General features: G+C 39.0%; 1 protein-coding gene across 1 annotated transcript; it reads left to right on the forward strand.

Annotated features, from left to right (window-relative positions):
- On the forward strand, positions 1-25,125 carry LOC127574758 (meprin A subunit alpha-like). The gene is made up of 14 exons (XM_052024051.1): positions 1-196; positions 272-296; positions 403-456; positions 640-680; positions 778-853; positions 1,663-1,780; positions 5,367-5,542; positions 6,096-6,317; positions 6,418-6,564; positions 9,363-9,578; positions 14,073-14,531; positions 16,121-16,294; positions 22,791-22,983; positions 24,705-25,125. Exons 1-14 carry the CDS (start codon positions 131-133, stop codon positions 24,856-24,858), a joined length of 2,121 nt encoding a protein of 706 aa, XP_051880011.1. The 5' UTR covers positions 1-130; the 3' UTR covers positions 24,859-25,125.
- The last annotated feature ends 1,128 nt before the right edge of the window (positions 25,126-26,253 follow it).

Raw genomic sequence — 26,253 nt, forward strand, 5'->3', positions numbered from 1 at the left:
GCAGATTTATATCCCAAAAATGTCATAAAGATAAATTAACTATACAAAGGCCAGGATATTGAAAACTGAATTTCAATGTGTCCATATAACTCAGGAGTTAGACCACTAATGCATTGCTGTCTGCAATAAAATGAACTCTTCTGGATTGCTTTCCTTTTCTTTAGTAGTTTTATTTGCATATTGTAACAGTTTGGTGGTAAGATACATTACTTTCATATTCAAATGATTTTTATTGTCCTTTCATCATTTAAACAAATCCTTCTTTTTCCAGATCAAAGAGGTTCCTTCTGAAAATGGTAAGTGTAATGATACTTTGTTCTTTTTCATTGCTATATTTTTAAAGTTTTCACGTGTTGTCTTTTAAATAGTTAATGTATTAATTTCTAATTCTTCATTGCTTAGATTATGAAATAGATGATGGGAATTTTAGAGAGGACATCCCACAAATAAATGCAAGTAAGTTTTAAAAATTAGCACAAAGAATGCATTTTCTAGCATCTTTCAAGTTACGTGTTTTAAATATACTAAATACACCCTGCTAAATGTCTCCGGATTATTGTAAATTGTATGTTCGTTTTCTTGATCTTTGATCAACGTGCAGAATATCTTATAATATGTTTCCAATTACCTTTCTGATAGAATCCCAGAGGTTTTTGTTTCAAGGAGACATTGCAGGAGTTGTAAGTATGATAATCATTATGTTGATTCATAATAGATTCATTTATAGTAGCATGCTTTCATCTTTCATGTATTATTAATTTCCTCATTTTGTTTCAGCAAGAACGGAATGCTCTTAAAGATCCAACAAAGAGATGGACGTTCCCCATTCCATATATTCTGACAGATAACCTTGGTAACATTTTATTTATGAAATTATAAATTATCTAAAGAAATTCAAACTCTATGATTAATGTCCTGATCTATTATTAACAGTGTGTCATCATTATCTTGATGCTGCACATTTCCATATAATGCTTTGAAACATGGCACTTTGAAATGTTTACATTGACAACTTTAGTGACTTATTTAGGACAAGCTATTGGAACTCAAAAGTGAAATATTGCTAAATGTAGAGTGCATCTTTTCACTTTAGGGTCCATTAACATATTCATCCAATGTTGTTGTTGTTCAATGCAAAAATTTGTAGCAGAATAATTTTTTTGACCTAGAATTAAAGGTAACTACTGGAGCACATGCCTTATCATAGTGGGCAATTATTTAGGTCCATTAACTGAATTTACTTTCCTGAAATTAAATCATGCAACAAACCAACGCTTAATGTGCTCATTTCAAATTTAAGATAAGGTTTCTTTGTTAGTCTCTCCATAGTATTTTCAGGAGAGTGGTCAATCTATTTATTTTGTATGAGTGAACTACTCCAACAAAACAGAAAAAGGCACACATCATGGTTTCAAAGCATAAGTTCATTGACTGCTGATTTTTTTGCCTTATTAAATTTCCATCATGCATGTGTCAATCCATGATAATTTCTTTTGGACTAACATTCCTTACTAAAAGGATAGATAATACATTGTGAGCTTGAAAACATATTTGCTGATTATTAATAGCATCTGGAAAACATACCTAAACTTCATTTGGGAAATATAACTAGTTTATTCTGTAAAAATAGTTCAAACAAATTGTTTCAATTTTGATTTTCAGAGCTAAATGCCAAAGGTGTCATCTTGCTTGCATTTGAGCAGTATCGCTTAAAATCATGCATTGATTTTAAACCATATGAAGGAGAGAAAACATTCCTCTCTTTTACAAAGTTAGATGGGTATGTACAAAATCATAATTGTATTATTTTATGAAAGTAGAAATCATTGATGCAGTTCATATACAAAGACAAACACTATTAATTGCAGATGCGAATCTTGTGCAAAGTATTCAGTGTTTGTGAAAGAAGAGAGCCAATCATTACTTCTCCCCTTCAGTAACTCTGGAAAAATGTTAAAAATATGGCCGGTCCTTAGTGTTATAATGTTACATAGTGTTTTAGCTATCTAGCATCTGCAGTATTTTGACTTGCCCTTGCTCTACCTTGTCTTTTAATCTAACTTACCAAATTTGCAGTCCTAATTATCCCAAGTCTAAGCTACTGCATGTTCATCTCTATCTCGCAGACACAGAGCCTACATCTGTTATAGCCTTGGTCACTCTGAAATTCTCTTCTCAACTATTTTAACCTAATCTGTGTATTTAACTCTCTATGCTGCCTTCTCCAACTCTTTTAAATGATTAATTGATGGTAGATATATGAGTTGCCTTTCTTCCTACTCCTCTCCATTCTTTGACAGGCCTTGATATGTTAAAAGTGGTGTACAAAGCATTATTTATTTATTTTGTAGTTATAGTAATTTTATGTCTTCACACTGTACTGCTGTCACAAAACAACAAATTTCACAACATATGTCAGTGGTAATACACCTGATTTTGATACTGTTCAAAAGAAACAGCAGGTTACGTTTAAAGGCCTTGTCTAACTGTAGAGACAAAAGCAGAGTTAATTTTTGGGAAATCTTTGGGGAATGTCAGAAATTAAGTAAGTTTTAAGTTGCAGAGAAAGGGAGTAGGGACTGAGAGAGCCATAGGGAAGATCTGACACTCCACCACTGCTAATGCCACTCAGTCTCTCCTGGTCCACACCATGTCACAGACTTTCCCTTTATTCTCCCTACTCTTGTTCACTTTCTCCACAACTTAAGGTATGGTATGTTTGGTGACTTGCATTTACCTACACCAGGAACCTGGAAGAAGACCCCTGTCCTCCACCTCTAACTACCTTTAGGAATGGTTGGAGGCTCTTCTTTTTAAGATCATAAAGGAAACATTGACAGTGGAATAAGATATATGTGGGCCATGGCTGAGTTTGTGGCAGTTCTGATGGCACCTGATAGGAATCCATGGATTTTCTGCTCTACATTTTAAGCCATGTCATGTATATGATGTTGCACACTGTTTGTGATTGACATAACAACAAAAAATAGATCTGATCCTATTATAATATTGGCATGATATATGAAATATGTTTTGCACATTGCTACAATGACCATATTTCAAAAATAACCAGTAGATTTTAAACTACTATTTTTTTTCCTCTTTATATGCAATCAACTAAATACTGTCATAGAGTCATCGTATGATACAGCACGGATACAGGCCCTTCAGCCCAATGAGTCCATGCTGACCACATTGTAAACCCAGCTACTCACAATTTCCTGTGTTCGGCCCATATCCCCCTAAGCCCCGCCCCAGCACGTACCTATCCAAGTGCTTCTTAAATGATACTATTGTACCTGCCTCAACCACTTCTTCTGGCAGTTCGTTCCATATACTCACCACCCTCTGTATGAAAAGGTTGCCCCTCAAGTCCCTTTTAAATCTTTCCCCTCCCACCCTAGTGCCCCCTAGTTTTAGACTCCCCTACCCTGGGGAAGAGACTTACATTCCACCTTATCTATGCCTCTCATAATTTTAAACATTTTTATAAGGTCGTCCCTTGTTCTCTTCCATTCCAACCTCTCCCTATAACTCAGGCCCTCCAGTCCTGGCAACATCCTCATAAATCTTTTCTGCACTTTTTCTAGTTTAATCATGTCTTTCCTATAACAGGGTGACTAAAATTGTACACAGTACTCCAAGTGCAGTCTCACCAATGACTTATACATGTGCAACATAATATCCCAACTCCTACACTCAGTGCCCTGTCTGATGAAGGCCAACGTGCTAAGTGACTTTTTCACCACCCTGTCTACCTGTGATGCCGGTTTCAACAAATGATGCACTTGTACTCCTAGGTCCCTCTGTGCCATGACACTCCCTAGTGCCCTACCATTCATAGTATAATTCCAACGCTGGTTTGACTTTCAAAAATGCATCACCTCACATTTATTTGTATTGAAATCCATTTGCCACTCCTCGGCCCACTTCCCTAATTGATCAAGATCCCCCTGTAATCTACGATAACCTTCTTCATGATCAACAACACCTAATTTCATGTCATCCGCAAACTTACTGATCAAGCCTTGTACATTCACATCCAAATCATTTATATAAATAATGAATAACAAGGGTCCCAACACTGACCCCTGGGGCACACCACTAGTCACCAGCCTCCATTCCGAGAAACAACATTCAAACACCTCCCTCTGCTTCCCACCTCAGAGCCAATTTTGAATCCACCTAACTAGCTTTCCTTGGATTCCATGGGACCTAACCTTCCAGACCAGCCGGAAAATGCGGGACCTTGTCAAAGGCCTGGCTGAAGTCCAAATAGACAACATGCACTGCCCTACTCTCATCTACCTTTTTGGTTACTTCTTTAAAAAATCTAAAAGGTTCATCTAACACGACTTTCCACGCACAAAGCCATGATGACCCCTCCTAATCAGACTCTGTTTATCCAAATGCTGGTAGATCCTGTCCCTCAGAATTCCCTCCAGTAACTTCCCCCCTACTGAGGTCAGGCTGACCAGCCTGTAGTTCCCTGGCTTGTCCTTGCTACCCTTCTTAAACAACAGAATAACAATAGCTACCTTCCAGTCCTCAGGAATATCACCAGTGGCTATCGATGAAGCAAGTATTTCTCAAGGGCCTCTGCAATTTCTTCTCTAGCCTCCCACAAATTCCGAGGATGCACACGATCAGGCCCTGGAGATTTATCCACCTTAATGCGCTGTAAGGCTGCAAATACCGCCTCAGTGGTAATATGAATTTCCTCCAAAACATCTCCACTAGTTTTCCTTGAGCAACCATAATTTTCTCCTCAGTAAATACTGAGGAGAAATATCCATTAAAAATCCCACCCATCTCCTGCGGCTCGAGACATAGGCAGCCCTGCTGATCTCTAAGGGAACCTACTCTCTCTCACGCCACCCTTTTACTCTTTATATAGTTATAGAACCTCTTGGGATTTTCCTTAACCTGATCTGCCAGATCCATCTCATATCCTCTCTTTGTCCTCCTGATTTTCCTCTTAAGAGTATTCTTAATCTTTTTACAGTCATCAAGGGATTCACTCATCCCTGACCTCCTAAACACAATGTATGCTTCCTTCTTTTTCTTGACCAGAGCCTCAATATCCCTCGTGCACCAAGGTTCCCTAAACTTGCCAGGTTTACCTTTCACCGTAACAGGAACATGCTGCTCCTGGACTCTTGATATCACACTCTTGAAAGCCTCCCACTTGCTATTAATTCTTTCCCCTTCAAACAGGCTCACCCAACTGACCTCTGATAGATCCTGCCTAATTCCCCCAAAATTAGCTCTGCTCCAGTTTAGGACCCTAACCTGTGGACCTGTCCTATCCTTTTCCATCACTATCTTAAAACTAATAGAATTATGGTCATGTCTTCATTGAACAGGTGCTGGTCTTCTGTTGGTGACCAACACAGTGGCCAAAATGTGTCCATTGGTGAACGATGTGACATAAAAGCTATTGTTGAGCATGAACTTCTGCATGCACTAGGATTTTACCATGAGCAATCAAGAACAGACCGTGATGACTATGTTAATATTTGGTGGAATGAAATTATTCCAGGTAAGATTTCAATTTAACAATCTCATAGACATATTGCATTTGTTGGGGGTATATTGCCTCACAGCTCAAGGGATCTGGATGCTGTCTGTGCATAGTTTGCACATTTTCTCCATGAGTACATGGGTTTCCTCCCACATGCCAAAGATTTCCAGGTAGAGTAATTAGCTCATGCCAATGACCTCTTAATGTAGGGTGCTGGCAGGAAGAAACAAAAGGTGGTTAATAGGCATGTGTAAGAGGGAATGATTGCAAGTGTGCAGGGAAATAAAGAGAGAGGGAATGGGACTAATGGGATTATTATCCTGGGAGCCAATGGGCCAAATGGCATCCGACTGTATCAATATACACATAAGATATTATAATTCCTTTCAAAGTGATCCTTTAATACTTGTAACTTGTAAGAGAAGCATAGGATTGCCTGGTTGCTGGTATTATGTCTGAGCTATTGTTCAAACAAAATTGTAATCTAATGGAATAAATTTGACATTTAATCCAATTTTGAAAATAAATTGCTCCACTGCAGCTGAATGTCAACTGTTATACTTTTATTCAGGTATGGAGCACAATTTTGTTGTGTACGATGATGACTACATTACTGACCAGAATACTCCATATGATTATGAATCTGTGATGCATTATGCACCATTCTCCTTCAACAAAAATGATAGCTTGCCAACCATCACTGCCAAGATACCAGCTTTTGATGACATAATTGGACAGCGGTTAGACTTCAGTGCTATTGATCTGCTGAGGTTAAATCGGATGTATAATTGCAGTAAGTTCAGTTTTTATTTTTTTTATTGTTGAGTGTGGTCCTCTTCAGAAAATTCAGTATTGATTAACTAAATTGATTTTCACATCAACCTTTTTCTCAGCTTCGACTCTCACACTGTTGGACCAGTGCGCATTTGAGTTCATTAATATCTGTGGCATGATCCAGGGTGAACGTGAAGGTGCTGATTGGGTTCATGTGAAGAGCAGTCCTGGAAATGAGGATCATACTACAAATGGCAAATGCAGAGGTGAGTGCACACTCCCAAATCCTTTCAATTTACCACTATTATCTGTCAATCACCTAATGCACCATTCAGATCTTTGAGCCTGTTCTGCCATTGAAGAAGATCATGTCTGACTTGGATTTTAACAACATTTACCTGCCTTGTTTGCATGACCTCAAATACCCTTGACTAAAGAAATCTCAATTGTGACATTTCTGATTGGCCTAATCCTCAACAGCAATTTGAGAGAGAGTTTCAGATTTACAATACCTTTAGTGTGATGAAGTGCTTTCTGACATTACAGCCAAATAGTCTGATTTTAGGATTTGCCTCTTAGTTCTGGATTTCTTTGGTAAAAAGCTTGATATCTCTTTATCTACTCTATCAAATCCTTTAATTACCTCTTACTCTGAGTTATGACTGAGTTTTACTTTGAGAACTGCTGTTGCATATTAGTTATAATTTTAATTATTTTATACTGAACATGTGACAACAATCACAAAGATAAAGTTTGAATCTTGTTAAACCTGGATTTGATTCAAGGTGAACCCATAATATAAATCAATCCCCATACACTATAATGATAGGATAACCTCAGTTTGTCTTACCTGGTACCAAATGACATCCAGTCTTCAGATATGAAGAGCAGATATAGCATTGTGTTGCATTGTGCTGATGAATAAGCATTTTGTCCAATTACAAATAAAAAGGATAGTAAAACAGACTGAAGAATTGTTTTATGATACAATAAAAACTACAACTTCTGAAGTGTTGTTGTTTTCAACTATTATTATCTATGTCCAATGAGCATGCAAATTAAAGAACTTAGTTTACTTATTAACTTTGTTCAGTGATGTTAATCTAAAACATTTAATGTGTCAGCATTTTATTTGGTTCACTCTCCCAAACATCATAATCTCTGAACCCCACTTAGGGAAGAAATGGGTCATTGATTTTTTTTGTCAAGAATATGAAGGCTTCATGGACAGTGGTTGAGCTAATTGTATTGGTTTAAATTTGCTTGCTAGGTGACTTTTTTGATCGAGCATAAATTGGGAAAAAAATCTCTTTAATCTATTTTGCGAGTACATGTTTGAGCCTATGCATTCAGCACTATGGGAAAGAATACTGAACATACTGAGGTAAATCTTATGATGACATATTCCAGAGTTCACTAGTTGCAGGCCATTGGGAGCACACTGTTTATTCCAGCTACCACTGAATACTGTTGCAACAGGAGGCCAGCACCAGCAGATCAGAGAAGAAGGTCATTTCTGACCTTAAATGGCTGGCCCTACTCCCAAATAGCCTTGTGAACCAGTGAGCTGCCCCCTCCTCCTGGTTCTCAGGCCTGTCATCTACTGATTTCAAATTCAATTTACTATGGGTAGATTTCCTGCTCAGGAGAAAATTTTTTGACTTTGTAATAAGAATTATGAAGGTTTAATGAGTTGCATAGCTGTGCTCTAATTAGACAGCAGTCCATGTGTCCTCATTGGGCCCTTTCTTACTTGGAGACAGTCAATGACTATCCGTGACCCTGACTAAGCTTGAATCTGCTGCCGAGTTTGGCTGTTTTGCTCCAATGTTACTCAAAGCATTGTGCCTCTGAGCTATGCTTGTAGCTAAGTATTTGGCACTTGAGATTAAGGCGAGTAGTGATGTTAGGACACTAAGGACAAAGCCCAGAGCAGCATGGGTTTGATCCTAAGACAGCCCAGGTTCAATCCTAGGACAGTCTGGTGAAGGCCAGCTGGACTGATTGAGGTTGTTGGCAGTTGGATTGCTAGTAGCGGAGGCCATTCATGGACCAAATGGCTGGAAAATCCAAATTTGACGTTGAGCTCCATGGAAAGCTCAACAATGCAGCAGAGGACCCCACTGGACTAACGAGAGGCTGAATGGAATATAGGAAGAAGGTCACCTAAACCTGTTGGCCTAGCTTCCAGTAAGTAAACCCGGCAAATGTCAAAGGCTACAGAAGTAACTACTGACGGGCAATCGCGTGAATGGCCTATTAAGATAAGATATCTTTACTAGTCACATGTACATCGAAACACACAGTGAAATACATCTTTTTGCATAGTGTTCTGGGGAAGCCATGCTTCCGGCGCCATCATAACATGCCCACAACTTCCTAACCCGTATGTCTTTGGAATGTGGCAGGAAACTGGAGCACCTGGAGGAAACCCACGCAGACACAGGGAGAATGTACAAACTCCTTACAGACAGTGGCTGGATTTGAACCGGGGTCACTGGCACTGTAAAGCATTATGCTAACCGCTACACTACCATGCCTGCAAAAAGAATAGACAGGGTGACTCTAAAGGGAATTGATTGCGTTGTTGGACGAAGCAAGACAGTCTTGCTAGCGGTGACATAGGTATGGACAAACCAGGATTGGAACAAAATATAACTGGTATATCAGATACTTATTTCAGGAATGCTGTAACATCAGCAGTCCCTAAATGGTCAAGCAATTGCTGAAAGACATCTACCACATTTTTATACTCAGTTAAATAAATATTATTAACTTATGCAGAGCTCCTGTATTGTTCTATCCAGTGAGAAATAAATGCCCAGCATAGTCTTCAATTATTTCTTTAATTGCAGATTAAGAGTTTGATTTGAAGCATGCTTCATCCTGAAGTTTGTGATTTGACAGAGATGAGAAGCTAAAATTGTCCTTTCTCCAGTCACAGGCAGTTTTATATCTCAATTTTTCACATTACTGTAAAACAGTATATCTGACTTTTTCTTTTACACTGCATTCAAAAATAATTCCACTTTCTTCAGTTGCTAACAAATCCTTCACATTTTAGATGCTGGATACTTCATGTACTTTGATACTAAAAATGGCAAGAAAGATCAAAGTGCTGTTCTGGAGTCTCGGATCCTGTACCCTAAAAGGGCTGAGCAGTGTCTTCAGTTCTTCTATAAAATGACAGGCAGTCCAATGGATAAGCTCGTTATATGGATGAGAATGGATGATGGAACTGGAACGGTTCGAAAACTAGTTAAAATTGAAACATTACACGGTATGAACTTCTTAGGTTGATAAGAACACAATCTTTGACTTCAGTACCATTTCCCTTCACTAGCTTCCTATCTCTTGATTTCCTTCATAGAGTCAAAGAGTAATACAGCTTGGAAACAGGCCCTTAGGCCCAGCTTATCCATGCTGACCACGGTGCCCACCAAGCTAGTCCCATTTGCCTGCGTTTGGCCTATTACCCTCTAAACCCCTCCTATCCATGTACTTATCGACATGTCCAAATAACTACTATCTTAGCATTTATTAATCTCTGTCTTGAAAATACTCGGGGACTGAGCCAAATATTCACAAAACCCTGGTAAAGAAAATCCTTCTCACTTCTGCCCTGGTTGGCCAAGCATTTATTTTAAAATCATGACCTTTGGTTCTAGATATCCCAGCCAGAGGAAATATCTATCCCACATATACCCTGTCAAGCCCTGTACTTCTTAATGTGATCACTCCAGTATATTGACCCAATCTTCTTAATCTCTCATTATCTACCAAACCTGGTGAACTTTTACTGCACTTGCTCTGTCGCAGACCTGTATACAATATTTCAAATGTATCTCACCAGGGCTCCATGTAATTGGAGCAAGACCTCTCTACTCTTGTACTCAAGTTTTCCTGCAATAAAAGTCAATGTACCATTTGCCTTCCTAGTTGCTTGCTGTACCTGTATGTTAATTTTCAATGTTTCATGCATAAGGATGCTCAGGTCCCCCTTAACACCAATACCTTTCAATCTCTCACTATTTAAAAAAAAGACACTCTGCCTTTCTATTTTCTGTACAAAACTGTTTGACCTCATACTTCCCACAATATATTCCATCTGACATGTCTTGTCCATTCTGCGAACCTTTCCGTATCCGTATGCAGCCTCATTGCATCCTCCTCACAGCCCACACTGCCACCTTGCTTTGTATCATCACCAAACTGGACATATTATACCTATTCCCTTCATCCAATTCATTGTGAACAGCTGGAGCCTCAGCAGCATTCCCTGTGGCACCCCCTACCCTCAGCCTCATAACCTAGAAAGTAACCATTTATTCTTATTCTCTGTTTTCTGTCGGTTAACCAATCCTCAATCTACATCAAGATATTACTCTGAAGAGCATTCACTTTCATTTTGTTTAATGATCTGTTATGTAGCACCCTAATTGGAAAGCCAAATACACCACATTAACTATTTTGCTCTTATCTGTTCTGCTCTTTGCCATTTCAAATAACTCTAACAGATTTGTCAAACTTGTTTTACCTTTCATAAATCCACCTTGATTCTACCCATTCCTACTATTTTCTAAGTGCCGTGAGCGCTCTACGTGGGTTTCTTCCCCATTGCCATCAGGTTCTTGAACCGACCTGAAAAACCCTAACACTACCTCGGACTATATTTCATCTTTCTCTCAACTAGTACTAATGTTGTATTTATTTTAGTTTATTTTGTCATGTAAATTATGTATAACCAATGTTAATTTAAGTCTATGTTAACTTATGTTTGTCATCTGTGCTGCTGATGCAGCTATCTTTCATGGTGTTTATATCCTGGGTAGATGTGTCTATGAGAATAAACTTAAACTTGAATTAATTCCTCAGTAATAGATTTCAGCATCTTTCCTACTTACTGAAATTAGGCTAACTGGCCTGCAGTTCCATGATTTCTCTCTCTCTTCCTTCTTAATTACTAGGGCTACATTTGCTACCTTCTTATCCTAGGAAACCATTTCCCAATCTATGGAATTTTGGAAAATGACAGCCTGTGCATCCATATCTACCTCTTTCCAAACCCAAGGTTGCAGATCTTTATGTCCTTGGAAGTTATAGCCCTCGAGTCCCAATAATTTCCACAATAATAACTTTTTACTAATGATTTATTTATTATTAATTTCCCTGAGCTCTTTGTTGAATCTAAACCAGCAGTTCTACAAATTTCTGGGAGATTTTCTCTTCTTTTGTGAAGATAGATATAAAATATTTGTCTAATTTCTCTGCCATTTCTTTATTCTTGTCTCAGTCTGTGAGGACCCCACATTAATTTTGATTAATCTTATTCTTTTCTCCTATCTATGGCTGAGATGAAGAATCAGTCAACTGGTTAAATCAACTGTAGGAGAGATTGTGAAAGTGAATAAGCAGACAACGTTTTTGCCCAATGGATACAATATCTGTGAGAATAAAGAAAAAGACTATTAAGGATAGCCAGAATGCCAACCAAGGTACCATTGTGGACGAGGCAGTCCAATGGGTGGAAGTGCAAAGAAAAAGGTTCTGTTTATTAGACATTTGATTATTATGAGGATAGATGTCATTTTCAGTGGTCAGAATTAAAAGTCCTGAAGGGAAGAAATTTTGGGAAGGTTGGGCTGGGTGCCTATTCATTTTCAGGAGAGAGGCATCCAGAAATGGAATGGAAAAGAATCTGGGAAGGGAAGGGAAGGGAAGGGAAGGGAAGGGAAGGGAAGTATCCAGCTGTTGTTCTAAATATTAGTAATAATAGGTTGGGAAAAACTGGGGAAGAGGTTCAAGTGAAAGTGTATCAAGAGTTTGGAATTAAATTGAAGAGCAAGACTTATTTGGTTGTATAATCTTGGGATTATTACACAAATCTGTGGAAGTTGACATCGGAAAGAACAGATTGTGAAAGACAATACATGAGCAAAGAAGTATGGGGCAGAAACAAGAATTTCATTGGATATTTGCACCCAGTCAGGGACTGGAAGAAGTTGAGTTGGATTGCAACAGAACCAGGCTTGGCCCAGGGAGAAGGTGGAAAGGATGACTAGGTCTGTAAATAAGATGTTAAACTGATAACAGCCACAAAGCGAACTGAGAGAAATCATTAACCTGATAAACTATCTGGATAGGAGAGTGAAGGATAACTTAAAGGATTCAGTAAGGATACCATAGAAAACTAAAAGTCAATTGAAATTTCAGACTGTGAAGGTGTTATAACTAATAAAATCAAAGTTATCCTTCAGTGAAAAGTAGCAATGGTTTTAACAGCTTTTATATGACATTTGGAGACATCTAACAACTGTTAAAATTGAACAAAAACATTAAAGCACATGAAAGCATTTAGAAATGATGTAAACATTAAGCTAATGCATAAATAAAAGAAAATTGACTTTAGTCTCTTAATCCCAGGTCAAGAATCCCTATTGAACTTAGTTGAGTTCTGCATCCTGTGCTAAATTTGATGTATCAGTGGATTGGAGCAATGATTCCCCAGTGATAAGGTCATAGAGTCATGCAGCACAGAAACAGGCCTTTCACCCCATCGTTTCCCTGTTGACCATCAAGGCTTTATATGAATGCCATTCACTAACACTTAGTCTGTAGACTTTGAAACCTAGTGTAAAACTAGGGAATCCCAGCAAATGTGTGTAAAAACATAGGAGTCTAGTGACAGAGCTTGGTGATAGATTCATCCCCCTGAACCGCTCAGAAAAGCCCAGACTCCCAGCATGTCCATGTAAATCTTGGAGTCAAATGGCTGAATGCCAGTGATTCCAATTGGGACTGCAGGTATTCAGCCTGCACGATTCAGCCCATTATATTTAGGAAGAGGAGAAAAGGGGAGAGGAATGGTGATACTGTAGCTGATAAAGATAACATGATGGCAGTAGAAAAAGAAAGATAGAAGTAGCAACAAGGTGGACATCGAATGTATTATAGATTAGTTCAAATGATAATGGAACTTTCTGCCTTATGGGGATATATTACAGATCACTAAATAGTTGAAAGGAATTAAACAAAGAAATAAGTACATAGAATAATAATAATGAGAGACTTTTGCACCCTCCAAAAAAAACCTTTTCAGATCACAGTCAAATTCAATTATGTCTTTCACAAACATTGGCTTTTCATGAATGTTGAATGCTTGTCTATCCCTGAAATGGAGAAGGGAAACGAAGGATCTGATTTGGGCTGTGTGAAGATTAGGGCAGTGTGGAAATTGCCAACAAAACTGATGTAATTTTCCAGTTCATGGTTTGAGCAGGAAATTGCAGCAATATTGATCAATGTGTTGGGAGAGGACATTAGGGAGGAACTTGAGTACTACGGGATAAGCAAATATTCTGCAAAACTAGAACTCATATGGGTTTCCATTAACACCTTTTATCTGGAGGGTGAGAGAAGTTTTTGAATGTAACTCAACAGAAGCCATCCAAGTAAAAAGTAGATATCAAGTTTCTCACTCAGATGTTTAAGCGTTTTCAATAAATAATTCCAATCTAAACAATACACTGAGCATATGTTTAAGTGCTGGTTGGAAGTAATATTTTTTGCTTTGTTCTTTAAGAGTCATGAAGTTTTTCAATACCATATTGATGCATTATGTTTCACTTCATTTCATCTGTACATGCTTTAGTCCTTGGAGGTTTCAACAACATAAAATCCCAAGCCTTCAGCTCTATTATATGATAATTAGTTCTAATTGTTGAAACTTTGACAAATATTTCAGTTTTTTTATCATTTATTTGTGTTTCTATAGGTGATGGCACCCATTCATGGAACATTGCCCATGTTAATTTTCATGCCACAGCCAAGTTTCGTTATGTATTCCAAGGAGTAATTGGTAACTCCAGCAATCCTTCAGGTGGTATTTTCCTGGATGATGTCACGTTTACTGAGACCAAATGTCCTTATGGTGTCTGGCACGTGAAGAACTTCACCACCATGCTTCAACACAATTACAAGAAGAGCATATTCAGTCCGTGTTTCTTTAGCCCAGAAGGATATAGATATGGCTTAAAATTATTTCCTCATTCTCGTCATGAAAATTATACAGGGATCTTTTTCCACTTGTGCAGTGGTGAAAACGATGATATGCTTGAATGGCCGGCTGGAAACAGGCAAGCCATCGTCACAGTAATGGATCAAGATCCTGATGTGAAACTTAGAATGTCAGCCACTCAAAGCTTTACTACAAATGGAAGTTCTGTTATATCAGGTGAGAAAATAAAATGCAATATCTTTGATACAACTTTAGCAATTGTTTGAAATGGATTGTATAAGAAAGGGCTGGCACCTTGGTCCAAATGGTCTCCCATTGTTCTCAGTTAATAATGAAACATATGCATAATACCTAACATGTGAATAAACATAAGATGAATTTTGTGCTCCATGAGTGAAAATAATCAGATAACATCAGGCAATATGAGACCAAAAAAAAGTCTTGTGCTTGTTTCACAGAGAATCTGGATTTTGCATCATTCTCCAGTTTCACACCTCTCAGTGCCTTATGTACTCCATGTTCATATTGTCTATGGGACGTCTCCAGCTCCCTTAACCTATTCCCACCAACCTATTAACCACTCAGTGGTCTTTCCTTTTTATTTATTTGTTTGCAAAATTTGCAAGGCCACCATCTGTTGCCCATCTGTACTTATCCCCTGAATCAATCACTTTGGTGTGGGTCTGAAGCCACTTGGAATACAGACCAGGGTAAGAATTGCTTTCACCAATACCATCTATAAGTTTGCCAATGACACCATTGTTTTGGCTGAATCACGGGTGGTGATGAGTGAGTATACAGGAGTGAGATAGAACATCTGTTTGAGTGGTGCCCCAATAACAACTTCATACTTAACATCACCAAAACCAAGGAGCTAACCGTTGATTTCAGAAAGAGGAAGTCAGGTGACTACATACCAATTCTCATTGGTGGTTCAAAGTGGAGAGAGTGAACAGCTTCAAATTCCTGGGCGTTAACATCTTGGATCTTTTGTACTGTGCCCAGCACTTTGATACAATCACAAAGAAAGCACACCAGCACAGCTACTTTCTTAGAAGCTTATGGAGATTTGGCATATCACCAAATACTCTAAGTAACTTATACAGATGCACCATTGAAAGTATTCTGACTGGTTGCATCATGGCCTGGTACAGCAATACCAATGCACAGGAACACAAGAGGCTGCAGAGAGTTGCGGACACAGCCTGGTCCACTAGAGGCACAGCCCTGCCCTGAAGGCGGCATCTGTCATCAAGGATCCCTACTGTCTGGGTCATGCCCTCTTCTTGCTGCTATCATAGGCATGAGATACAGAAGCCTGAAGTCCCACACCACCAGGTTCAGGAACAGATTCTTTCCCACAACCATCAGGTTCTTGAACCGATCTGCACAACCCTAATCCTACCTCAGCAATGGAACACTACAGACCACCTCTTGCACTACCATGGACTTGTCTTTGATTGTGTCTTTTTTTTTGCATTAAGGTCTTGCTTTTGCAGAATCATCTTCACTGTATGGTATAATTGTATGTATCATTTATGCAGAATATATTCTGTGTTTTGTCTGAACCTACGTGCCTGTGATGCTGTTGCAAGCAGGTTTTTCATTGTACTGTACCTCTCTGTACTTATGAACATGACAATAAACTCGATTTGATTTGAATTGTTTAATTGAAGATTGGTACACCATTGAGTTGCTAGATTTGCTTCAGATTTCCCACAAATAGGATTTTGCATTCTGCTTTAGTGTTTAAGGTAGCATGGAACTGATTTACTATGTATGACACTGTATGAATTTATTTACAGACGGAAACGACACCTTCTTTTGGGACAGGCCGACATTGACTGGATCCTATGATCATGCATGTGACTGCTACCGGAGTTCCTCCTGGGGATGGGCAGCATTCATATCACACAATCAGCTCCACCGCAGAAGTTTCTTAAAAAATGATGACCTCATTATTTTTGTCGAGTTCAATGGTAAAGTTTCTTCCCTTACTTTCTCTTGATTTGGTTGTTAAGTTCCTTCCCAGACTTCAAAGTCTGGTTTAGAAAGCTGAGTTCAGTGCTTCACTATTAACAGTGGGAAGTCACTCATCTGATTTAAAACTATTTAGAGAATCTTGCAGAGAAATTAGGAGTTTGTGAAACTAATAAATGTGATTGGTCAATAAGGTGATAACAGTCAGAGTTATGAGGGGAACTCATGGCAAGAGTTCCCTGTTCAAATAGACATAGAAATGAAAAACGTGAGTAAATATTGTAAAGTAAATAGAAATGTTGGATGGAACTATGGTTTGAAGGTTTGTTTCATTAAAACTAATGACTACAAAATTGTAAACACTACAGTTGGACCCACTGACATCCACATTCAATTCTCTCATCTATTGCCTTGGACAGCAGGACTCAGTGATAATGGGAATCCTAGTAAACTTTGCTTCTTATTTTGTAGTAATTTAAAAAATGCTAAATGATTAATATTCTGTACTATCATTAATTACTCTCACAACCTGGAGAGGGAAATGTGTGAGAGCCTACCTCCAGTTACTACTTTTATATGTAGTAATTTGAATATGTTGCTTTGTCAAACACACTATGAAAGACACAAAGAATATTGTATATTGTACATACTGCTCAGCTTAAGGGTGAAGAAAACTTGATCAAAACTCATTCCTCCAATTGACTCTCCGTGGGACGAAAACAGAGTTTTATGCATTGTTAATTAAAAAGCAGCTGACTTATTTAACTATTATGACTTATGAATCTGGAGTGGGATTAGGTCACTGGTTCCCTCATGTGGGATAATCTGATTGTAACTTCAATTTTGCATTCCCATTTACTCACAAAAATCTGTCATTCTCTAGCTTTCCAAGAATCTATTTATTTCTGCCTTTAAAAATATTAAAAGGGTCGTCTTCCACCCTGTGAGGAAGAGAGTTCCAAAGACTCATAATCCTTTGAGAGAAAACAATTTGCCTCATCATTAAACATTCACTCCTAGTTCTAGTTTTCCACAAGATGAAACATCCTCTCATCTTCTACCCTGTCAAGATCACTCAGGTGCTTACATAGAGTCATACAGCATGAGAACAGGCCCTTTGGCCTAACTGATGACCACGATGACCAAGAGGACTGTCTAAGCTTGTCCCATTTGACCCATATCCCTGTAAACCTTTCCTATCCATATACCTGTTGAAAAGTCTTTCAAATGTTGATGTTGTACCTACCTCAACCACTTCCTCTGGCAGCTAGTAACATATACATACTGCCCTCTGTGTGAAAACATTATCCCTCAGGTTCCTATTAAATCTTTTCCCTCTCACTTTAAACCTGTGGCCTCTAGTTCTTGATTCCCCAGCCCTGAGAAGAAGATTGTGTGCATTCACCCTTTCTATGTCCCTCATAATTAGTTTATATGTTTCAATCAAATCTCTCATTTTTTGTACTCAGTTTCCTTATCAATAAATGATAACATTCTGTCAATCTTCCTAATTACTTGCGTACCTCCATTCTGGCCTTTTGAAAATCACGCACAAGGAAACCACGATTCCTCTGCACCTCTCTGTTGTTTATCTCTTGTTCTTAATACAATTTTCGTTTCTGGGCAGCATTTATTGCCCATTCTTAATTGTTTCTGAGGAGCTGATGGTGAGCCATCTTTGTGAACCACTGCAGCCCTTTTGGTGAAGGTATTCCCACAGTGCTGTTGACTGAACAACTACGAGGAATGGGAATATATCTCCAAATCAGGATGGCATGTAACTTGGATAGAAACCAGTAGGTGGTGATATTCCCATGCACCTGCTGCCCTCGTCCTTCTTAGAGGTAGAATTTGCGGGTTGGGGAATTACTTTCGAGGTATCCTGGGCAAGTGAATTATAGCATTTTGTAGATGGTACATACTGCTGCTCCCTGTGTGGCAGTGGTGGGGGGAATGCATGTTCAGGGTGGTTGATGGATGCCGATCACTGAACTGCTTTGTCCTGGATGGTGTTGATCTTTGTGTTGGCACAGCACGCATCCAGGCAAGTTGAGAGTATTTCATCACATTCCTGACCTTTGCTATGTTGAAATTGGAAAGACTTCAGGGCGTCAGGAGGTAAGTCACTCACCGCAGGATGCTCAGACTCTGATCTGCTCATGTAGTCACGATATTTATGTGGCTGGTTCAGTTGAGTTTTTTAGTCAATGATGATCACAAAGATATTAATGGTGGAGGACCTGTCAGTGAATGTTAAGGGGAAGTGGTTCATCTCTGTCTTTTTGGAGCTAGTCTTTGCCTGGTATTTGTGTAGTATAAATATTATTTGCCACTTATCAATTGATACCTAAATGTAGTCCAATGTAGCTGAACATTGCACAATCTTCAACAATCATTCCCACTCCTGAGCCTATGGTGCAAGGAAGGTTGTGTTGATGAAACAGCTGAAGTTTCTTGAGTCCAGTAGGTGCCCTGAGGGACTGCTGCAATGGTGTCCTGGGGTTGGGATGATTGATATCCAAAAACCACAACCATATGACTCCTGCATTTTCTCTTTGAAGAACGTTGACCTCAGTCTTTCCAGGGTGCCTTGATGCCACATTCGGTTAAAGGTTGCCTTGATGTCTTAACAATCAAGAGATTGAAATGAAGATTTGGAAGGTATGCTTAGGAAGGTTTGTTTTTGGATACCCCAAAAATGGTGTTCAAATAGTGTGAGATGAACTCCTAAAGTCATATGTGCACCTTTTTCCCAAAGGCACTTTGGTTGAGTGCACACTTGAACATCACATATATCAGAGGTGACTCTGTGATCATGCAGTTGTTCTGACAAGGAGACTGGTCCAAGAGGTCATGCGATTCTTGGCCATTTGCAGCACTTTTGATGGACAGGGGATTATGGGCTGCAAGTAAACCAAAACATAAAACTGCAGATGCTGGAAATCTGAAATGCTGGGAAAACTCAGCAGAGCAGGCAGTATCTGTGGAAGTAGAAACTGTTAATGTTTCAGGTCTGAGATCCTTTATCAGAATTCAGAAAGGGAGAATCTCTTTCTCAGTCTCATTCTTAGTTTTCTTGAAGGGTTTCAGACCTGGAACATTAACTATTTCTCTTTCCACAGATGCTGCCTGACCTGCTAAGTTTTTCCAGAATTTTCTTTTTTTATTATGAGGTGCATATATGCAGTTTTTCCAGAAATGCTTCCTGCCAATGTCATGAACAGTCAAGAGTACCATTTCACTGATCACTCCTTCCTTGAAGCAGGATCCACTTAGCTGTGATGACATTGCGGAATTATTCAGTGACTATGAACCCTGTTCAATACATCTTCTTAATCCACCCTTATAATTATGGGAAACTCTGATACCCCTAAATGGACAAGTGAGCATTATTTTTTCATCAGATTAGAATTGTTATGGAACAGCAGAGGGAGGATTACTAAGAATCTAAGAAGGAAGATGGCTAGGGAAGGCCTCAATTTATATAGCAACTCTCATCACATTAGAAAGCTTATAAATGATTTACAGTTAATTAAGTACTTTTGAAATCCAGCTGCTTTTGGAATGTATTGTTAGATCTGGCTTTACAAAGGAATATAGAACACTCCAGAAAAACAAATGGTGGACAGTGCTCCCTGCTTTGGTCATGGAGTCTTCCTAAATTCTCTTTGCAGTACTTTGATCAAAGACCTTGCCGGATAAATATTGGCAGGCGGATATTTTACTAAGTTATTCTGAATTAGCTGACATTGTTAGTGGGGAAAAGAATTTAATCCTTTGGTTAGCTCTTAACCTAAATTGCCTCGTCAGGCTCAGACAATCTTCAGCTATAAAGTTTAAAATGAAGAGCAACAATCCATGTGAGGTGTGAGTCTAACAATGACTGAGAGGTAGAGTTATTGAGGGGAACAGCATGGCCAAATAGGAACACTAGCCTAGAAAACTGCCAGCACGTTGCCTTAAAGAAGCAATCCTTCAAAGTTGCAAATTGCATTAATGTAGCATTAAGTGATATTGAACACATTTCAAGATGCCTTAATGCCAGTTGTTAAAATAATTTGCTTGCTTTTGTCCAATATTTCTTATTGTGTTACATTCTTTTTCAGTCACAAAACTTGCTCAAATGATATCAACCATAATGTAATGGCTAAGATTCGTGGTCAGGGAGATTTTCACCCACAGTGTTCAAAATGGCAAGTGCTGTTCACTCAATGAAGAAGTAACTTTTTCTAAAGCTGAAGGTTGTTTATAGTTCCAATCACACAAAAATGCATTTATAGTCAGACTGCTGCATACAATGAACTTTGACCCTTAACTCTGTTTTTAAACACTTTACTTAAAAGAAAGATAACCCACAAGATTCATTTTATCTTGACTCAACAATTCTCTTCGTTGATGTCGTGGACATAAAAAATGTCTCAAAGATGCCCTATGGTATCTTAGGGTACCATAGAGTATCTTTCAGACGTCTTTTATGTCCATGTCATCAATGAAAGAGACATTTGCTTCATCTTATGCAGTCCCTTCAGAGCTTCTTCTCTGGTTTTGTGGGTCTGAGGTGGCTAATGAGCTAATGTGGGTACTGCAGATGCCCACAGGTGGGGCAGGAAGTGACTGATGGGGGAGCAGTTTGGTTTGTAGGGTGGTATGGTTGTTCCTCTTCTTACACTGGGACTTTTGTGTGCTCCTCATACATGACCTCAAGGCTCTCAATACAATCCTGAATGCACCCTCTCCACTTTGACTGGTCCTGGGTCAGAGGCTCTCAGGAGTCAATGAGAACGTTGCACCTCTTCAAGAAACTTTGATGCAATGAAATCCAATGAAAATCAAAAAAACTGCACTTACTGAAAATCTATTACTGGGACAGAACATGCTCGAAACACTCATCAGGCCAGGCAGCATATTTGGAGAGAGAAGCATTTCAGATCGAAAGGCGTTAGTCGGAATTGCAGTGTTGGCTGTTCTGGGCTCTGAGACTTTCTTGAACAGAAGTCATTCCTGCTGCAGACAATGGGATCCATGTGCCTCTAGAGGACCCTGGCAGTAGGCCTAAGAGCACACATCTCACCCTCAGGAGTCAATGGTGCAGTCATGTTGAAGCCAACAGCAATCTTCGACACCTGGAAGAGTGCCGGTGGTATTGCAAGTCTGTAGTGAGATGTAGCTGATGAGAGATCTGACTGCATATCTATGAGCTGGCAGCAGTGAGAAGTTTGACCAGTGACATGCACTGTTCTTGAGGGAGTATGGCATTGCACACAAGAACCCAACAACACTCCTTTTCAATTCCTAATGAATTACACAATTTTTAAGAGCTTTTTAAAACAGCATTGGGGAGCTATGCAACAATGTTTAGATGCTCTGAAAATAGCACAGATAAATGTTTGTAGTGTGAAGACAACATTATCAAATGTGTGAAACATATTCTATAAAAAGTAGATTACTGATTAATATCATTAAAAGGACATATCCTGATGCAGTGTTTCGTCCTGAAACCTCGACCATTCCTTCCCTCCCACAGATGCTGCTTGATCCGCTGAGTCCCTCCAGCAGATTGTTTGTTGCATCAAAAGGACATAGTTCAACACAGTGACCAAAATGCTGAGTGAAGAGCAAAACCGAAACAGAAGCATACAAGTATAAGATAATGAATGAAGTCTTATGAAGAGAAATTTGGCCAGTGGAAGCATACAATGATAAAATGTAAACTGAGAAGGGAAATCATGAATGTTGTCAAGAGATTTTACCACGGCATGGCTTGATATATGAACTTATTTGTTCTGGATTATAATTATTGGTGAGCAATGCCACAGTCAGTAAAACAAAGGAGAAATTTGTGGTCTTGCAAATCTTGACTCTGAAATTAGTCACGTTTAAAAAGTAATCGTAGGAATTCTCATATATGCAATACTGATGTGTGGACTCTTATGCCTGGAAATTCAATTGCGTAACTCTGCTATTTTCAGCATAAAGCAATTGAAAATCAATTTTTTTTCCAAAATGAAGTATGGTAACAACCATTTCCAGGACATTTTGTACTACATTGAGATTTTGACTGGGTGCTAATGTTGTTTGCCAAAGTTGCATCCATATGGTTTCTGCGTCAGAGCCACATCAGCTGCATGAATGTTCGAAACATTGCTGCTCTGCAAACCATGGAATGGAGGGACACATACACCCTCAAGTGCTTTTTGGATTAGGCACAGTTCATGATTCTCATTACTCTCCTGATAGTCTTGCTGGATGCTATGTATAAAGGTTAATGGCAGAATAATGCTTGGATGTGATACATGTCATACTTGCCCATGCAGTGCCTTTCCGTACACAGAATCTTGTCTAATTTGATGTTTGATGAAGACACTGGAGAGAGGCATGGATGACTGAGAGAAAGCCAAGGAGATTAACAAAAAGAGCAGTGATGGAAACAGGAAAGGGGAACGATTATCAAAATGCACAAATCAATCTCTGAACTTTAATATTTTTTTTTGAAAGATCTGACTCCACTGATTAATACAGAAGTGCCAATTCATCCCCCAAGCTCTCCTTCAAGGCATCGGCGAGCAGTAGAACAGATTGGATACTCAGAGGAGCATCAGCCACAAAGTGTCCTCAGAGATACTTGCAGTCCTGGCTATTGTCTGAATGGTGGATTATGCGTCATTGTGAATGGGAAAGCGAGTTGCAGGTAGGTGAAGCTTCTGCAGCTTGTGTGTTTGGGACTTTGAGGGAGCGAAGTACTTATCATCTCACTGGAGTATAGTGCACGGGTTATTTTGTTGAGACAATTCATTACTTTTTTGTCTCGGTCTGCACTCTGGAATCTGACATCTCTGACTCATGTTATTCACACACCATAGAGGGTACTGCTGTTGCTTAGAACTCATTCACCCTTTTGTGAAACACGAATTATTTCTTGTTGAAAGCCAACCTCAATAATATTTGAATATACTACACCACATGAATTCATGGATTAAATTCATGGAGGTATACATCCTTCCTATAACATGATGATGAGAACTGATGACTCTTCCAGTTGTGATAATGCACAAATGTTGAATTGAGTCCAGGCATATTCTTATGGGAAAGTAGGAGAAAAATAAAACTGCACAATTATTAGTCTCAGTGACCCAAATATTCTATTAAGAGACCTTTAACTCGCTCTGTGAGCATTGATATATCGCTGCTGCTCCAGTTGGATCTTCTGAGAAAAAGAAATCAGTGTAACATTAGTCTCATTCCTTAGCCAATCAACCTAGAAATGCATTCAGGACTAAGACCTGTGTGTGTGTGTGTGTGTGTGTGTGTGTGTGTGTGTGTGTGTGTGTGTGTGTGTGTGTGTGTGTGTGTGTGTGTGTGTGTGTGTGTGTGTGTGTGTGTGTTTACGATGGGTAGTTTGGGGGGTGGGTGTAGGCAACTGGAGGTTGGAAGTTCACAGTGCTTTCATAGCAGTCATGATTGGTGCAGCTGTGATGTGCTAAACTTAACTGTTGATATTATTAACATGGTTGTTAATAAGACAAAATGAAAACTCAACAAATATTGCCAGCTTGATCATAAAGGTTCCATCTGCAACCTATATAAAAACATGCAAATGTAAGAAAATGTTGGACAAGAGAATCCAGATGGTCATCAAGCCTGCATCACATTCATCAAGGTAGTGTTAGTTCAGCTTCATTGATAGATATTGCCTATTGCCACATCTGACCCATTAGTCCAATGCAACCATCTTCAACACAGCATAATCCAGAGGGAGAGGTACAACTCAGAGCCATAGATGAACACCATACTTGGTTGCTGAAAGCTTGTAGTTTTAGTGGCAATCTCAAAAATGTGTCATGATTCAAACATGTCCTTTTCCTGATCCACCATTACCCTGCACATGTTTTGGAAATTGACAACAATGTAAGGACAGAAATTCAAGAATCTTCCATGTATTTGTGCTTGACAGAATATGGACAAGATCCATTTTGATTGCATAGCCCTCCTGGCCCAAACTACCTCTTTCCAATTTCATCAAGTTCAAACAAGATGCAGAATGTGTAAATTAGTATGATCAAAAATACTTAACTGTAACCTCAGAAGCTGCTCTCAAAGAGCAGGACCACTGGGTGAAACTGTTCCTGACACTGTGATACATCATGTTGGCCATAATCTGTTGACATATTCTCAGACCTGCTAGTTATGGCTCTACATAATTTGCACCATTGGTATAGTAGAGAACTATTGCTCACTGGGAAACTTAGGTAAGGACATGAAGGGTGTAGAAGAGATATGTTGGTGGGTTTGGTTGCTGATAAATGGGAGGAGATCTGTGGAACATAAACACCAGAATTGAACTGTTGGACAGAAAGGCCATTGTTTGTGCTCTAACACCATGTAATACTCTGCAATGTTGTTCCACTTTAGGTGTGCCTCCACTCAAATACACCAGCACTTCGGTCATCGCTGTGAGAGAGCGCAGGTTCATGGCACTCTCTTAGGAGTCATGATTGGTGCAACTGCAGGTGTGCTAGTGTTGACTATTGCTATAATTAACATGATTGTCAGAAAACGAAATTAAAGCTCAACAAAGCATCATAAGGCTGTCAGTTTGACCATAACAGCATCTTCCACTAATTTATAAATCTTTTAATATTTTGCAAGAACTTGATCAGGAAGCATAACTTTTTGGTTCTATGGTAATTCCATAATGTTTGGGTTGCATTTATGTCTAATCAATTAAACATTACTACTTTTTTCTAACTGTAGTGTACATGAGATTGATTGTAAAAGTTAATTGTGTCAATTTGTTAACCACTCTGTGGTTTGCAGTGTTGTTTTTAGAGCCTTCATAATAAATCATCATGCCTGTTTGCAATTCTTGAAGTTTGTGTGAATTTATTTAGCAACCTGCCTGAGAGTTAACAGAGAAACCAGACACCAGAGATGGTTGACTAAGGGAGTCCTGGACTACAAAAAGTGAGTTTAGGTGCGCTGAGGAATTTTGTAAGAAAACAGTCTAGAGGCACATCACAAGGAAACCAATTAAATAAAGAGTATTTGGTATTATTGGTATTGGTATTGGTTTATTATTGTCACTTGTACTGAGGTACGGTGAAAAAGGAAACTTGAATAAAATGGCAGATTAGCTACATCCTAGATGTATTAGAAAGATCAATGAGTACGAGAAGATCCAAGAAGCATTCAGTACTTGCTTCAAGCCTTATGGAAGTGTTCTTTTGCGCCAGCAACATCTGGGAGATAGTGGGAGGAAATGACAGTGATAATCAGACCTACAAGTAGTTTTTCATAGAAGGTGGTTTTGGAGTCTTGCACAACATTAATTAACTTAGTGGGATTGGCAGAAAATTCTTGGGTGGCAGGAACGGTAAAGAATGGGAAACTTTGATATCATTGCAGGGTAGCCATGTAGCCCATTTCAGTTCACTTAGAACAAATGGCTTCTTTAACTTTAACAAGGAGATCCAAGAAGAGTTGGCCTGCAAGAACTGGCAAGTCACAACAGCTGCAGGTACAGGCTGCCCACAAGTGTCCCGCCAGCAAGAGGACAAGTTCAGGGAGCAATCATAGCAAGGAGCTAAATTACAATAAAATTATGATATTGAGGCTAATGAATAATTCACCTTCAATGAAATCCACGGTAACTGCATTGAGGGAAGAAATAACAATTCTAAGACTCACCATTAATCCAAGATTTAGAGCTACAGCCTGTTCAGTCATGGGCTCAGACACAAATATGCTAAGCTCTAATAGGATCCCACTAACCAGCATAAAGTAGTTCCTCATATGTATTTAGGAACGGCTCTGAGACACTGGGGAATGTCATGTGTACTGTTGTTCACAAGGTTGCCAGTCATGGTGTCAGGTTGCACACTTAGACTGCTCTAACTGGCTAGTGACTGGATGATGATACAATAAGTGGAACTTTGTATTCAGTCTTTACATAGTGCACTCG

The sequence above is a fragment of the Pristis pectinata genome, chromosome 10 (genome assembly GCF_009764475.1).
Source record: "Pristis pectinata isolate sPriPec2 chromosome 10, sPriPec2.1.pri, whole genome shotgun sequence".
Classification (NCBI taxonomy): domain Eukaryota; kingdom Metazoa; phylum Chordata; class Chondrichthyes; order Rhinopristiformes; family Pristidae; genus Pristis; species Pristis pectinata.

Bases quoted from the DNA above. Each gene is read 5' to 3' on its own strand.
- LOC127574758 (XM_052024051.1), top strand. From the start codon at position 131: ATGAACTCTTCTGGATTGCTTTCCTTTTCTTTAGTAGTTTTATTTGCA. The intron at 297-402 runs GTAAGTGTAATG...TTCATTGCTTAG, and splicing joins AGAGGTTCCTTCTGAAAATG to ATTATGAAATAGATGATGGG. The intron at 6,318-6,417 runs GTAAGTTCAGTT...CCTTTTTCTCAG, and splicing joins AAATCGGATGTATAATTGCA to CTTCGACTCTCACACTGTTG.